This window comes from Aquarana catesbeiana, linkage group LG13 (assembly GCF_042186555.1).
Source record: "Aquarana catesbeiana isolate 2022-GZ linkage group LG13, ASM4218655v1, whole genome shotgun sequence".
Classification (NCBI taxonomy): Eukaryota; Metazoa; Chordata; class Amphibia; order Anura; family Ranidae; genus Aquarana; species Aquarana catesbeiana.
Genome location: NC_133336.1, coordinates 98,146,263 through 98,161,661, shown reverse-complemented (window position 1 = coordinate 98,161,661; position 15,399 = coordinate 98,146,263). Strand labels below are relative to the sequence as shown.

The window sequence follows — 15,399 nt, the reverse complement described above, 5'->3', positions numbered from 1 at the left end:
TTAGTACATGTAAGTATAGTAACTATAGCTTTTTTAACTAAACTTCAGCTTTGAAGTGGAACTTTGGTGCCAGGATGAAAGAAATACCCAGCGTGCATGGGAGTTTCATCATTCCTTGCTGACCAATCACAATGGCTGAAGACCTGGCACCTGGCAGGGAGAGGATCACGATGCCCATGGGAGACCACACAGACATTGGATCATTTGAGCAGAGGTAAGTATTGCAGAGTGTAGTTCTGCTTTAAAGTCCAAAGGGTTCCACAGGGAAACGGAGCGATTTGAAGCCTGACACTGGAACCTCCAGACAACACAAAATGCTTACATTTCAGAACAAATATTACAGTAGAAACATTTTAGACCAGGTCAGGTTCACTTTAAAGAATAAACCTGAATGCTGTAAGTAATGTTGGTCATACATGGCAAGATACTGTTACATAATAAGGCTGCTTGTGCAATAATCATTGTGTTTATGGTGTACATATAATGCTATTGGATGACTGGTGTCTATAGTGAATACTATTTGCTTCGCTAGTTATTGAAGGTCATTCTATTGCTTTTTATCTGTGCTCGTAAAACAGAGATAAATAAATAATGGAAATCACTTTATAAACAATGACAGAGGGATAACTCTGTGTTTTGGATACACATATCAGAGAGACAAAGAATCAATCCAAGGTCTAATGATTGGGTTGCAGGAGATCAGAACCTTGTATATATAGTCAATTTAACTGCACAACATTGATCTTTACATTATAATTACAGTTTAGAGACGATATTAGTAGAGAAAACTCTCAGTCAACCATTGTTTCACCAATTTTAATCCAAGGGATAGGGGGATTACATAGATTTACTGTAATAAATATTTCAAAACTAAATTATACATAAATTATACAACCATGACACATACATATGGTAAGCAGCAATATGAAAACGACATTCAATACTCCCAGCAATATTAATATATTTAAAGTGGAATATTTATTCTAGTATTAGATAAAATGGTCAAAAATTAGAATCTCAGACATACTAAAGCTTTAATAAATTAAAATAAAACTTTTGTGAACACAAACTATTGGCCTGCTTGTATTCCCATTGGCACTCTGCCCCTCCTGGTTAGCGGTATTAAACCCAAAAGCAAACATTTATTATATTGCAGCTTACCATTCTATAGATGTGATGGCTGCATTCATTTTATTTTTTAGGCTTTCTTTTTCTCTTCTTCTACAGTATTTTCATCTGATGATCCAGCCAGTAAGTCAGTTATTTCTCAAAAGAACAAGCTCTCTTGCAGATGTATCAAGTTACTGGGGTGAGCCTCACCATTTATCACAGACAGGGGAGACAGGGGTGCTTACAATGATCAACTTTTATTTAATTATGTAAAGCCTTTGTCACAAATGGAAAAAGAAACGGTTTGCGGTAACTGCTTATAAAATATTAGTAGGAGTTCAGCTTCAATTTGTTAGTGTATTTAAATTTACTACTACATCTACGCCTGCTTGTATTCCAATTGGCAGTCTGCCAAGGTGCCCCCTGTGCTCCTTAAATTAGAGTGCGGCACTCTAATACAGGAGGTGTGTTACTAGTCAGATCACCAGATGAAAACAGGGAAAAAAGCACAAAAAACAAAAGAAAACTAATTTAGCCAATAAATGTAAGGATTGGTAAGCTGCAAATATGACATTTTTGGTTTGGGGTTTAATACCATTTTAAGGGCACCGATGAAAAATGTTGTAACACTTGGTTTAATTGGATAGACAATAATAACCAATAAGGTCTGGAATGTTGGTTAACAGTTTAATAAAGCTATAAGTGCTTGCTTTACTTGTGTAAAATCTACCATCACTACTTTTTCCTTGTTACTATTGCCGTTGAGGACAGAAAGTAAAGTGAGGGGTAACCCAAATTTTTGCACAGAGGGTGTCTTATAATGCAGGAACCTGTACTAATGACATCTGTAAGAAATTACATTTTCCCTTAGTTTGGGGAGATTTTTACTGACTTTCTGTAGTGTCTCCATCACAGAGAACTAAGGGAAGTCTTCCCAATGGGGATTCAGACAGCAATAAAAACCCAACAGAGGTTGTCATCCTTCAACTGTATACAAAACTACAAGAATAACATTTAGGTAGAGTTCTACTTCAAAGTGACCATGTTACTATACAAATGTAACTGAAGCAAGGTATACCTTTAAAGAAGACAGTAGATAATAACTTTTCTTACTGCCTGCGCTATCAAATGATCCTGGAAACTCTGCTGAAGTCTGTAGGGAAACCAACACTTCTGAGAATGCTGATATCCTGGGACCCCTGCAGCTCTCAATGGTTCCTCCTGCTGACTTCCACCTCATAACAGGACTTTGACATGATGTGCAGGTCAGCAGGAAGAACCAGTGAGAGCTGCAGGGGAGCACTCCCTCACTCCCACAAGTGCTTGTATCCTTCTTTTTGCGTATTTGTGCATAGTGACGTGGTTGCTTTAAACTTCATACATCGTATATAATTATGTAAGTAGTATGTGACAATTACATACTACCCCGAAAATAATCTAAAGAGAGAACCCAAGATATACGACACTGTAGCAGCGAGTCAGGGAATCAGCAGTTACTTCTCATGTCCCTGGGAAGGTTCTTTCTGTGTGATGATCTGATAGAGAGTTTCTCGAAAATGTTTATCCCTGCCTAAATTTCTGGCAGCTTCTTTTAGACTCTGGAAGTCATTCATCTCATCCGGAGACATCAAGAAGGAATGTGAGTGCCTCACTGAAAGAGAAAATGAGAATTCTAATAATAAAGATGTGATGCTCATTGGGGTGCATCTAAATACTTGCGGCAATATGTTAACAATGCAGCATCACTTCCATGCAATGATCGCTCTTTGACTGTACTGTGCCTTTACAGGGAATTGGTCTAATCAATTCTCTTTTTTGACTAAAGGCTAAATGTATGACTTGGTAGATAGCATTATACAGTACTGGTGACCTGGGTTCTATTCCCATCAGAGCAAGGATTGCATGGGCTTTGTGTACATGGTAAAGAAAATAGCACATGCATTATGTTTTGTGAGTTAAGCCATAGGTGGTTTGTGCAAACATTTGGGCATTCCTCCAGTTCAGCTACTCATTTTATTTTTTGTACAGGCTCATAATTTAGATGACTTGTTGGGCCTTCATTTCAGAGAAATATAATCCTGAAGATGATTACCTTCTTTGACTCTTGGAACCTTATTTACATTCAACACCCATGTGCTTGACTAATCATGCAATGCAATGAACTGAAATAAAAGACTTATGCACAACAGAGAAAAGCTATATGAAGATATCTGAACTGTCCAGCTTGAAATATCCAAGTGTGCCAAAAAGAAACAAGACACTGTTTGAATAAAAAAAAAAAATGTGTGTAAGGCTCCAGAGACCTTCCTATAGACTGGTTAGGGATGTAAAGTCAAGTGTCAATGTCACTGCAAAGGACATCAAGGCAGGTTTAGCTGGCTTAGAAGTAGCGATGCACTGTTCTATTGTTCAGCAATGCTTCCCCAGACATGGTCTGCATGGAAGATTCATCACAAAGGAACATTGCTTGCAGTGTTTTAAAAAAATTCCAACATCTGTAGTACGCAGCATAACACTCAGATAAGACATAGGTGTGGTGGAACCAAAAGCTATGGTCTGTTGAAACTAAAAATTACTATTTTGGATAACAAGCTTCAAACTATAGGCATGCCAGACAATACAACTGCTATTGGGCTTGAAAGCAGAAGGTGTCCGGAGCTGTCTGGCTACATGGTGATTTATGATGACAGATTAATTTGGATGAAATGAATCTATATAAACTTTTGGGAGATCTATAGTATGTACTTGCTATGTAATCTATTAGATTTTGTATCACTAGACGAAATGTCTTTAAGATGCGATTGGGTGAGACAGAGGCTCCTTTCTTGGTTTACTATGGGGCCCCATCACACATAGTTACAGCTCTAATGCCCCGTACACACGGTCGGATTTTCCGATGGAAAATGTCTGATCGGAGTGTGTTGTCGGAAATTCCGACCGTGTGTGGGCTCCATCGGACATTTTCCATCGGATTTTCCGACACACAAAGTTGGAGAGCAGGAGATAAAATTTTCCGACAACAAAATCCGTTGTCGGAAATTCCGATCGTGTGTACACAAATCCGATGGACAAAGTGCCACGCATGCTCAGAATAAATAAAGAGATGAAAGCTATTGGCCACTGCCCCGTTTATAGTCCCGACGTACGTGTTTTACGTCACCGCGTTTAGAACGATCGGATTTTCCGACAACTTTGTGCGACCGTGTGTAGACAAAACAAGTTTGAGCCAACATCCGTCGGAAAAAATCCTAGGATTTTGTTGTCGGAATGTCCGAACAAAGTCCGACCGTGTGTACGCCCTATAACACCCATATACCTATTTAGTATAGGGGGAACCTATTATGTTTTGAGGTTTTGAGACAGTCAGTGGTACATGGGAACGTCTGCCTCTCCTCGTTGTCCTCCCAGACATGATGGGGGGGGTGTTTATTAACACAATGTAATATAGATGTGGAAATGTGTATGTGGATGCACTTTAATCAAATCCTACAGTTCACAAAGAAAGTGAACTCGAAATGTGGCTGAATATTACCACAAGGCAACTAAATAGACATATCGTACCTAAAAATGAGTCAAGAACAACTTCAAAGATGTATAATTAAAGTGGACCTATGGTTAAAATAAACACCTCACATAAATAAATATAACACGTCTGCATTACTGAATCACATCATTATTGATGAAAAAATTCCTTCTTACTTGCCACAAACAAAAAGTACAAAATCAAGATCTCAAATATTTGATCAAAAGCCTTGGCAGTCTAGACCAAATGAACTTTGGTCAGGAATATATTATTGTTTCAAATCAATGGAGAGTGACGAGACTCAATGAGACACACCATGTCAGATAGACTTACAATGTTATGAGGATTAGCAAGGCTTAAAACCTGCATATGCAGCAAGCAACTATGGCTGCCCCTATGTACATACTGTATATGTTTACAAACAGTACATGGAAGCAAGGTTTGCTTTAATACAATAGCACACATTGATAAGAAATATACAATTTGCTAATCTCCTTCACATTTACATCGAAGAAAATAAAATAAAAGACTACATTTCCTCCTTAAAGTGCAACTCCAGCCAACACAACAATGGGAAAGGGTTAGAACCCCTGTCATATTTTTGTTATTCTTTGTAGATTCGCTGGAGAGATTCTCCTCACTTTCTCTCTGGGTGACAACAGTGTCACTTGGATAGGAAGTGTCCAACAGGAACAGACAGCAATAAAATCTGTTGGGGGCTCTAGTCTACCCTTACTCTACCTACAAATTGCTTTATTGCTGCCTATCTTACAGATTTTCTCATACTTCTTTTCTGGTGACAAAAAAAAGATGAAAAAATTATTAAAATGGCAAATTCTATCTACAAATTAGATTTCCTTGGATTATTTCACATTCATTAACAAAAAAGCAAACTACCGATCTGATCATAAATAGCCCCTCTAAACACTAACAAACCAATTTTTTTTATACTTTACTAAAAAATAGATTTGATGTTTAAATTGTATGCTGTAATTCAATAACTATTCATCAAAGCTTTAATGCTAATGTTCTCGCACTCTAACAATTTGTGCTGAATGAGTGCTTTTTTTTACCTGCTTAGCATACATATTAAGGAACTGTTGGGAAAGTAAAACAAGGGAACAGATGGCATTTCGGTGACAAGTCTGGCATGATATGTAGGTTGATACTAATGCTGATTTACATCACATATTCACTCTGTTCTACAAAAACAATCGATGACAGCAACTCTTTAAATTGAAGAATGGTATCAGTTGTGGAGTGAATGAACGTACTGAAGCAAGCACTGGCATGGAAAGGGTTTAATGTTATGTAAAGGGGTGACTCTTTCCTGCCTAAGGCCTGTTGTGCACCCACCTGTCAAGGTCACTGCCTGCTGCTGTCAAGCAAGAGAGAGAGAAGTCACAGCATATACTGTACCATGATTGAGCTCTGGTGCACTAAATCCTTCAAATCTCCTAAAAGCCATGAATTCGTAAGGCTGCAAGCAGATATTATTGGAGGATAACCACCCTCTAATTTTCTCATCCTGTGCATGCATTGCTTCAAATCCCAGAACTGGCACAGTATTCACTGAAGGGGGACCCATTGCTTCTGGCTAAATTGGGGTATGAGAATGTGAAGTTTAACTCCTGCTCACAACCTGGAATCAAAGTAGAATACATTGAGAGTAATACTGCTTATTTTTTTTAGGATAACAGAAAATGTCACATCTCAGTTAGGGTAAGCTAAGATATTGGAACTTAATAACTACATAATCTAGTTAGGCAAAATGTGATTTATAAAGTGACCCATGCCATAGCTCTTTCTAATCCATCTAACAGTACCTGTTCAAAGAGACTGTTATAAAGTTTATTGAGCCCCCATATTGCACATGCATTCCCAGCATACAGAACAATCTGCAGATGATATGGCATAGATTCACCCCTCCCATTCTTCATTTAATAAATGTGTTACTGACTAAGTGTATTGGCACATAAATAAGTCATCAGCTATATCAGCAAATAACACCCAATTATTATGGTCAGAGAAATAATTTAGTGGGATTTTGTGGGCGCCAGGCAAAAAATTTTTAGACGAACATCAAAATAAAAAGTATAAATCACATTTTATTAAACATAAACAAAGTTTAAAAATTATGCTGGCTGTACATAATATAGAACCAACGGCAGTACATATCAGATTAAATAAAGAATAGGGGGTCACTCAGCACTATAATCCCGACATGTTTCGCCCGTTGGGGCTTCCTCAGGGGATGTATGTTGAGGTACCAAAATGGATATATCACTGCATGAAATAAGGTACAATTAAAAGCCATCAAAGTATTAACAAAGAAAATATGTTTAAGGAAAAGGAGAGGTGTTAACGACTGTCCAGAGCTAAATTGTTCAACTGCCAACTATTGGTTAGTTACCTGCTGTGAGGGTAGAGCCAGAAGTAGGAGAATGGACATTGCGCTGTACTGGAGAGAGTTGGCCTGAATGGGCCCAAATGAGGGCCGTAGGATCAGTGTCTGCCACATGAAAGAAAAGTGTAAGTGGGATGGTGATGGGGAATTGGAGAGTGGAATAGTCAGGGAAAGTAGGGAAGGATTGGGGGGGGGGAGGGGGGAATTGGGGAGGAAAAAGAAGAGGGGGGGGGGAAGGCGGGGAAAGGAAAGAGAGGGAAGGGATGAGGTGTGGGAAGTGAGGAGGAAGGAAGGAAGGAAAGGGCACAGGAAGGAAGGGGGGGGCCGGAGGTGAAAATGTGGGAGGAAAAATGTTGTGGGGTGTGAAAACCACCCTAGGGTGGTAATTAGTGTGAAAAACATAGAGTGACTATGAGGTGATAACTAGATTAAATGGGCCAAAGGGAGAAGTACTTACAAAAGACCCAGCTAGGTCTAAGAAAAAGCGAGGGCTGCCAAATGGGGATGTTTATCTGATTAGAAAAATAAGGACCATACTAAATATCTACATTGATTGGTACTAAGTGTAGGGAAATATATGAAGAGAAAAAGCACTGCCATAGTAGGGTTAATTTAAAAAGAATTAAACCTTGCAAATACTATTGAAAAGCAAATATATTGGTCATCCATGCAATAGAGAACCATAATCCCGTATACAGATTGTCTATACCCACTTTCAAAACGAGAGCGGTTGAAACCCTCGCTTTTTATTAGCCCTAGCCGGGTCTTTTGTAAGTACTTCTCCCTTTGGTCCATTTAATCTAGTTATCACCCCATCCCCTCATAGTCACTCTATGTTTTTCACACTATTTACCACCCTAGGGTGGTTTTCACACCCCACAACATTTTTCCTCCCACATTTTCACCTTTGGCCCCCCCTTCCTTGCTGTGCCCTTTCCTTCCTTCCTTCCTCCTCCTCACTTCCCACACCTCATCCTTTCCCTCTCTTTCCTTTCCCTGCCCCCCCTCTTCTTTTTTTCTCCCCAATTTCCCCCCTCCCCCTTGCCCCCCCCACTCCTTCCCTACTTTCCCTGACTATTCTGCCTTCCAATTCCCCATCACCATCCCACTTACACTTTTCTTTCATGTGGCAGACATTGGTCCTACGGCCCTCATTTGGGCCCATCCGGGCCAACTCTCTCCAGTACAGCGCAATGTCCATTCTCCTATGTCTGGCTCTACCCTCACAGCAGGTAATGAACCAATAGTTGGCAGTTGAACAATTTAGCTCTGGACAGTCGTTAACATCTCTCCTTTTCCTTAAACATATTTTCTTTAATACTTTGATGGCTTTTAAGTGTACCTTATTTCATGCAGTTATATATCCATTTTGGCCCCTCAACATATATCCCCTGAGGAAGCCCCAACAGGTGAAACATGTCGGGATTATAGTGCTGAGTGACCCTCTATTCTTTATTTAATCTGATATGTACTGCCGTTGGTTCTATATTATGTACAGCCAGCATAATTTTTAAACTTTGTTTATGTTTAATAAAATGTGATTTATACTTTTTATTCTGATGTTCGTCTAAAATTTTTTTGCCTGGCGCCCACAAAATCCCACTAAATTATTTATCTGACCATATATGTTACTCAGGGATGGTGGTGCCTTCTCTTTGACAGTGTCACCTATCCATACCAACAACACCCAATTATTGTCTACAGAAACTGCCAGGATTTACGTTTTATGATGTACAGAGTCTATGAAGTTTTTCTGAATCAACTTATGCAGTAATGTTCTATCACGGAGACACCCAAATCAGGGGTATTAAAGCTTTTTTGTCAATCACTGGCCAACAAATAAACCACTGCTGACATTTAAATTTCAGACTGCTTGAACATTAAACAGCCAGGATAGAAGGTACAATCATCTACTAGTGGTATTGGAGTGGATTACATGTATCTGTCAGATTTGGCCTTACCACTGATGGTCACCTGAACTCTCAATGTATGGGTAGCTTTAAAATTGAATGTATGAGCCAGTTCCAAATGTTAACAACTAAAGTAGAAGAAAGAACAATGGTTCTCAACCAGTTCTTTAGAAGCCACGCGTGCCTCTCAGCTTCCTTTGATGTGGCTCTCTGCAGAATTTTAACAAGGATACAGTGATGTACATAACTGATGCATTATATACTTATATATGCCTAAATCAAACAAAAGTATACTTGACTCAAATACATTTAACTAAATATTTAGATTATTAAAAAACACAATATATAAAGTGCTATTTTCATACCTGCTGTGACTAGTATACTAGTTTGAAACTCTCTAATAAAGAGTCAAGGCACATTTACTCTAAAAATCAAAATATAATAACAAGATCCAGAGCTGCATGATATAACATGACACATATTTTCTACAATAATTACAATTATTATAATTTTTACCATCATCAACATCTTGTTTGTAATATTATTTATTATTATTTTAGCAGTAGTGATTCCTCCTGTATTGAATTGTATTGTAACTGTACTGTCTGCCCTCATGTTGTAAAGCACTGCGCAAACCTCCTCAGGAAGGATGTACTGGAATTGGAGCGAGTACAAATAAGGGCAACAAAACTAATAAAGGGTCTGGAGGACATTAGTTATGAAGAAAGGTTGCAAGCACTGAACTTATTCTCTCTGGAGAAGAGACACTTGAGAGGGGATATGATTTCAATTTACAAACACCGTACTGGTGACCCCACAATAGGGATAAAACGTTTTCCTGGAAGGGAGTTTAACAAGACACGTGGCCACTCATTAAAATTAGAAGAAAAGAGGTTTAACCTTAAACTATGTAGAGGGTTCTTTACTGTAATGCCCCGTACACACGGTCGGACTTTGTTCGGACATTCCGACAACAAAATCCTAGGATTTTTTCAGACAGATGTTGGCTCAAACTTGTCTTGCATACACACGGTCACACAAAGTTGTCGGAAAATCCGATCGTTCTAAACGCGGTGACATAAAACACGTACGTCGGGACTATAAACGGGGCAGTGGCCAATAGCTTTAATCTCTTTATTTATTCTGAGCATGCGTGGCACTTTGTACGTTGGATTTGTGTACACACGATCGGAATTTCCGACAACGGATTTTGTTGTCGGAAAATTTTATAGCCTGCTCTCAATCTTTGTGTGTCGGAAAATCTGATGGAAAATGTCCGATGGAGCCCACACACGGTCGGAATTTCCGACAACACGCTCCGTTCGGACATTTTCCATCGGAAAATCCGACCGTGTGTACGGGGCATAAGAGTGGCAAGGACGTAGAATCCCCTTCCACAGGCTGTGGTCTCAGCAGGGAGCATTGATAGTTTAAAAAACTATTAGATAAGCACCTGAACAACCATACAGGGATATACAATGTAATACTGACATATAATCATACACATAGGTTGGACTTGATGGACTTGTGTCTTTTTTCAACCTCACCTACTATGTAACTGTTAGCGCTATATAAAAACCTGTATAATAATAAGAATAAAAGTAATAGCACCATTTTTTTCCTAAATATTTTGATGAACTATTTAAGAAACAAGGTTTCATTTCTCAAAACTATAAGGGCCCATGCACACTTTTGCACTGTGGTAATGCTTAGCCTACTGAAATGTGCAGTAATGTGTGCTACATGCATTGGTGCGATGTGGTTCTATTCATTCTGAAAAGAACCCCAATGCACCGTGCCAATAGACGTGCATTGCAGTAAAATGCTTCATGTGTCAATGTTCTAACTTGCATTGCGGTGCACTTCTACAAATACTAAATGCTTCTTTTTGATGAATTTTGATGCATTGGTCAGTCCACTCAAATAAATGGGCTGCCTTAATGCAATGCACATTACCATGAAGCATAAAACACATATGCTGATCCTGTGCAATAGTTATTGTTTATTTCAAATTATTTTCTAGGAGAGCTTACTAATAATCAAAGCAATCTGTTTTAGCAATTTAACCCTTGTTATTGAATATAGTCATGAGGGCACCCTGGCTTGCAGAGCATGCTGAGACTTGCAGTTAGGTAATGTGTTTGCTCTGAATGGAAATATTGCTTTGGTTAGTTACACAGAACAGTCACTAGAGGGAAAACACATTTGACAAAGTTCTTAACTCACATCGAGAGAGGATGGGTCGTTGGTTGTGAAAACGACAACTTTTGATTCGTCTGGTGGCAGCTCGGGGCACATACACAGAGTTTTTCATAATCACAGGCTTCATTGCTTCAATCTCTGAATTTCTGATACAGTCTTCAAAGAATTCTAAAGGAAAGTTCCAAAAAACAGCTTTTACATAAACTCCACCATCACCACCACGCCAATGCTGTATTCAGTAGACTGGCTATTGAAAATAATCCAACCACAGGGCACCTTTAGCTGCATTAGCTTACTAGTAGTCCTGCTGCATGCCCTCTTGTTCCCCACTTCCATTTGGTTTCAAATCTGACACCTTCAGGTATGGGGGAACGTGTGACACTCCCCATGCAATCGCAAAATGCAGTACTCAGTATATGAGTAGCCAATCCCCATGTCTAAGTACACTGCATAGGGTGTGAGGTGTGCCTAGCAGTGTGCAAGTATCGACTACACACTACAGGAAAGGTCAATGACAGTGGGAACAAGATGGTGGGATGTGAAGCTAGAGAGTGTGCATAATATAATATACTACAATGTACAATAGTACACTGTGCTGGTGGTGAGAGGAATTGGGTTTTATAAATGGAGACTTTTATTTTTATTTTAACATATTTTTATTATTCAAGGGTTGATCCATGTTTTTACCACTCCCTGTCGCCAAGCTGCAAGTTGACACAGCCAGTAGCCTTGTTAGCACACATTGTCATGGTTTCAGCATGGTAACATTATTACAAGTCTTTTTTGGCAGACAAAAGCACCACCAAATGGGACCCATCCAAGTAAATGGGACCATGCTGCAACCGCGTGTAATGCAGCAGGCTATCAATGGTTAAAACAGACACTCAGGAGGCTACATACGTATCTCCTCCAGCCCACACATCATCTACCTCTGAAAAATTATTCACTGTAGATTGTTTTTCAGAGGGAAAGTAAACTCTACCACACATGTAAATGAGGCGTGTCATAAATGGGATAAATTAAAAAATACATTTAGTACTTTGTAGCCATAGTAACACTGGTTGTTTTAAAGTGACTGTTGGTTAAACTAAATAAAAGTGTTTTATTTATTTTAATTTATAGAAATAGAAAATTAATTGTTGAATGACAATCCCACCAACAGAGTGTTGTTTGTCGCAAAGAAAAAGTAATATTTAAATCACTTTGGTACCATATGTCAGGAGAAAGTTATTTCTGAATTAATAAGCTAACATTTGAAATGTGAAAATAGCTGTAGACGTTGCTAGAAGCTGCTTTTTATTTCTTTAGTCAGTGTTTGATCTGCTCCTGTACTCTGGGGCTATCTTCTGGAAGATTGGGTGCATTACAGCTTTTAGAATGACTACGTCTCTGTACTGAGTTCAGCAACGTCCCTAAATAATAATGTCAGTTCTCAGATGATGGTTAATTCTAGCCGCCGACTGTATAACACAAGTTGGTCATTTACATTGGCATACTTTCTCACTTTCTGAAATGATAAAGGGACAGCTTTTAGCACACAGGGCACACATGATATAGGCAAAGGACACATCCTTGCCATGCCCCCGATTTTACCAACCACACATATCTAAAATGCAGAAAATAATTGGCTAAACCACAGAAGTATGTTTTTTACCTCTTGAAAGAAAATATTAAAATAAATTATTGAAATAAATCTTTACCCAGATGGTGGCTATGGATTCCCTCTATTTATTCCATATACATATTAACTTGTCTATTCCTATAGTTAACTAGTCTATTAAAACTCTGATAATGTTACTGATAGTATAATGATATAAGGTTAGCTATGAAAACAAACACACTGCTTAGTAAAACAAAGTCTTATTTATTTCCCAAGAAAATAGGAAATGATAACATAAAAACACTAAAGGAAAATATTACAGAGCATATAACAAAAGAACACCAAAGATACTTAACGTAAAGGCTGTCCTTTAGATATTGTTTCGTCCGCTGGGCTCAAAATGGCAAGAGAGGGCCATGCGGCACGAGAGCCACCAGGCAAGAAAGCCAAGAGCGAAAAGGGACAATTTCCCTTCTGTGTGCAATATTAAACTCCAATCATACACCATCTAGACCCAACCCCATTGCCAGCCCATCTAGGTTCCTGACGAATCAACATCTTAATAGGCAGTCCTTCTTGTTATATTATATTTCTGTCTGTCCTGCTATATTGGTCTCTAGGGGCAGCATTTGTCCATGGATCATCACTATGTAACCCGGGTCATCTTCACTGACTGTTGGTCCTTTGATCTTCTGTAGCTCACCTTCATCAATCATCCTGGCAGCCATGGCCCTCTTTGAAGCTTGCTTGCAGAGTGTTACTCAAGGATTTCAATCTTATTACACCAGTTGGTCAGGAGCCAAGCTTTTGTTCAGCATCTTTGCTAGGGGGCATGACTTCTTCTTTCAGATGAAAGTTCTGATATGATACAAAGCTTTGATGTGCAACTTGTTACATTCCAGTCAGCCCCCAAAAATGCGGAGGCTTGGTGTATCCAGATTTCATATTCAAACACATTGTGTATTATGAAATAAAACATGTTGCCTTCCAACACTTCTAATTTTCCTTTATATTGGCACTTCAAAACAGTAAATACAGTAATATAGAAGTTAGATAAAAAGTTTAGAGCAGCATTACACTTTTGGTAGTAAAATAGTATATTCTGTATAGAGATGTACACATCACACCAAAAAGAGCGACAGCAGAGGTTGCACAAGGGACAGGACTCTTTTCTCAAATAAGGGACAGTACCTCCGAATGAGGAGCATTCGGGAGCTTTGCATTTGCTGCATATCATATTATACGGCAAAAGTCACTGTTTACAATAGACCTAAATTAAGTGAAATTTTGTCTTGGGCTGAGTTACCGGCCTCTGGAGAGTATTTTCTGCCACATAAGCCTGGAATAATTCTATGTAGTTTTTCTTTAGGCCCAACTCTGGGCAAATAAAATATTGACCCTTACAGTGGAACTTTGCCTGCACTGCAAGGGTTGATTGCTCATTTATGCCTAGGGGAAAAATAAAAGAAGAATTTTAACCACTTTTCTGATCCTCCCCACAGCATCTGCAACACTTCATCATTCTAGGGTCCTGATGTCATCCAGATCAGAGCAAGGTCCATAGCCCTACAATAAACATGAGCATGCCAAGGAACAATTCACCACCTGATCATGGGGCAGCACAGTTTGCCAGGGAAGCAAAGGATCAGGTAATTAAAACTGTCTCTTCTCTCCCCTAGACAAAATTAGCTATTAACCCTTGCAGTGCGGGACAGTCCCACTGCAAGGGATAATTTTTTAGTTGCCCGGAGTTGAGCTTTAAGTTAAATTCCAATCAAAGAGCTAAATACATAGCTGAAGTACATTTATGTGAACTTCTTTAGAGTACAGGGACAGGTATTGTTGATGCCGTCTCCCTTTGGCATGCAAACGCAACATTTATCAAATGCATGCATTCAAACACAGGACCCAGCAACGGCTGCATGTAGGTGGGGTGCAGCACGGTGCAGCGGAATTACACAATCAGTCACAGTGCAATGAAAGAACTTGTATTGAAATAATGCAGAGACGGTTCACAGATAACCCAGTGGTAAGGCAGCCCAACCGGGAACACCAACAGCTTGTAGAGAGCAGAGTCCAGCCAAACTGTCAGCGTCCATAGAGAGGGGAAGAATGCAGCCTGGTCGTCTTGTGCCCAACAGGTAGGCATCCAACCAACTTACAAACCTAGGAGCCAGGGCCTGAAATAAGCTCTGCTTGACCCAAGATGGTTACCAGAGTCACATAGGGTGGCAGAATCCAATTGAATGCTTCCCCAGTGACCCAGAAAACCATAGAGGAACTGTGTTTCTCCTGACTTTCTCTCCAATTGCAGTGTTGCTGCAGAAGACTACCACCTACAATGGAGAAAATAGAGTGCACCTACCTACATGCATTTGACCTGTTTTCCTGCAATTCTAATGAATCTCAACAGGACCTGCTGCACCCTAATAATGCAGCCTCATTCTCATCCACACTACAGCCTTATAGTAAACACAGACTTGTGTTAAAAGTGCAACTTTAACCTTTGTTATTTCTTGTTAACAACTACTCAAAAACAGTGTCCCTAAGTGCACTCTGCACATACAGACCGAAGAGCAGTTGAGTGTATGCACTACTGACAAAGGGTACCCCTGGAGGTGACTACAAGTACCTGGAGCCTAATAGT

General features: G+C 39.3%; 1 protein-coding gene across 1 annotated transcript in view; it reads right to left on the bottom strand.

The window, feature by feature from the left end:
• Window positions 1-822: 822 nt before the first annotated feature.
• Window positions 823-15,399, bottom strand: part of PLEKHD1 (pleckstrin homology and coiled-coil domain containing D1) — a 59,094-nt gene continuing 44,517 nt past the window's right edge. The window contains exons 12-13 of the mRNA XM_073610716.1: window positions 11,177-11,320; window positions 823-2,761 (exon numbers count right to left, since the gene is read on the bottom strand). Of these exons, the coding sequence (XP_073466817.1) occupies window positions 2,604-2,761; window positions 11,177-11,320 (302 nt within the window). The 3' untranslated portion in view covers window positions 823-2,603. The remainder of the gene's footprint in view (window positions 2,762-11,176; window positions 11,321-15,399) is intronic.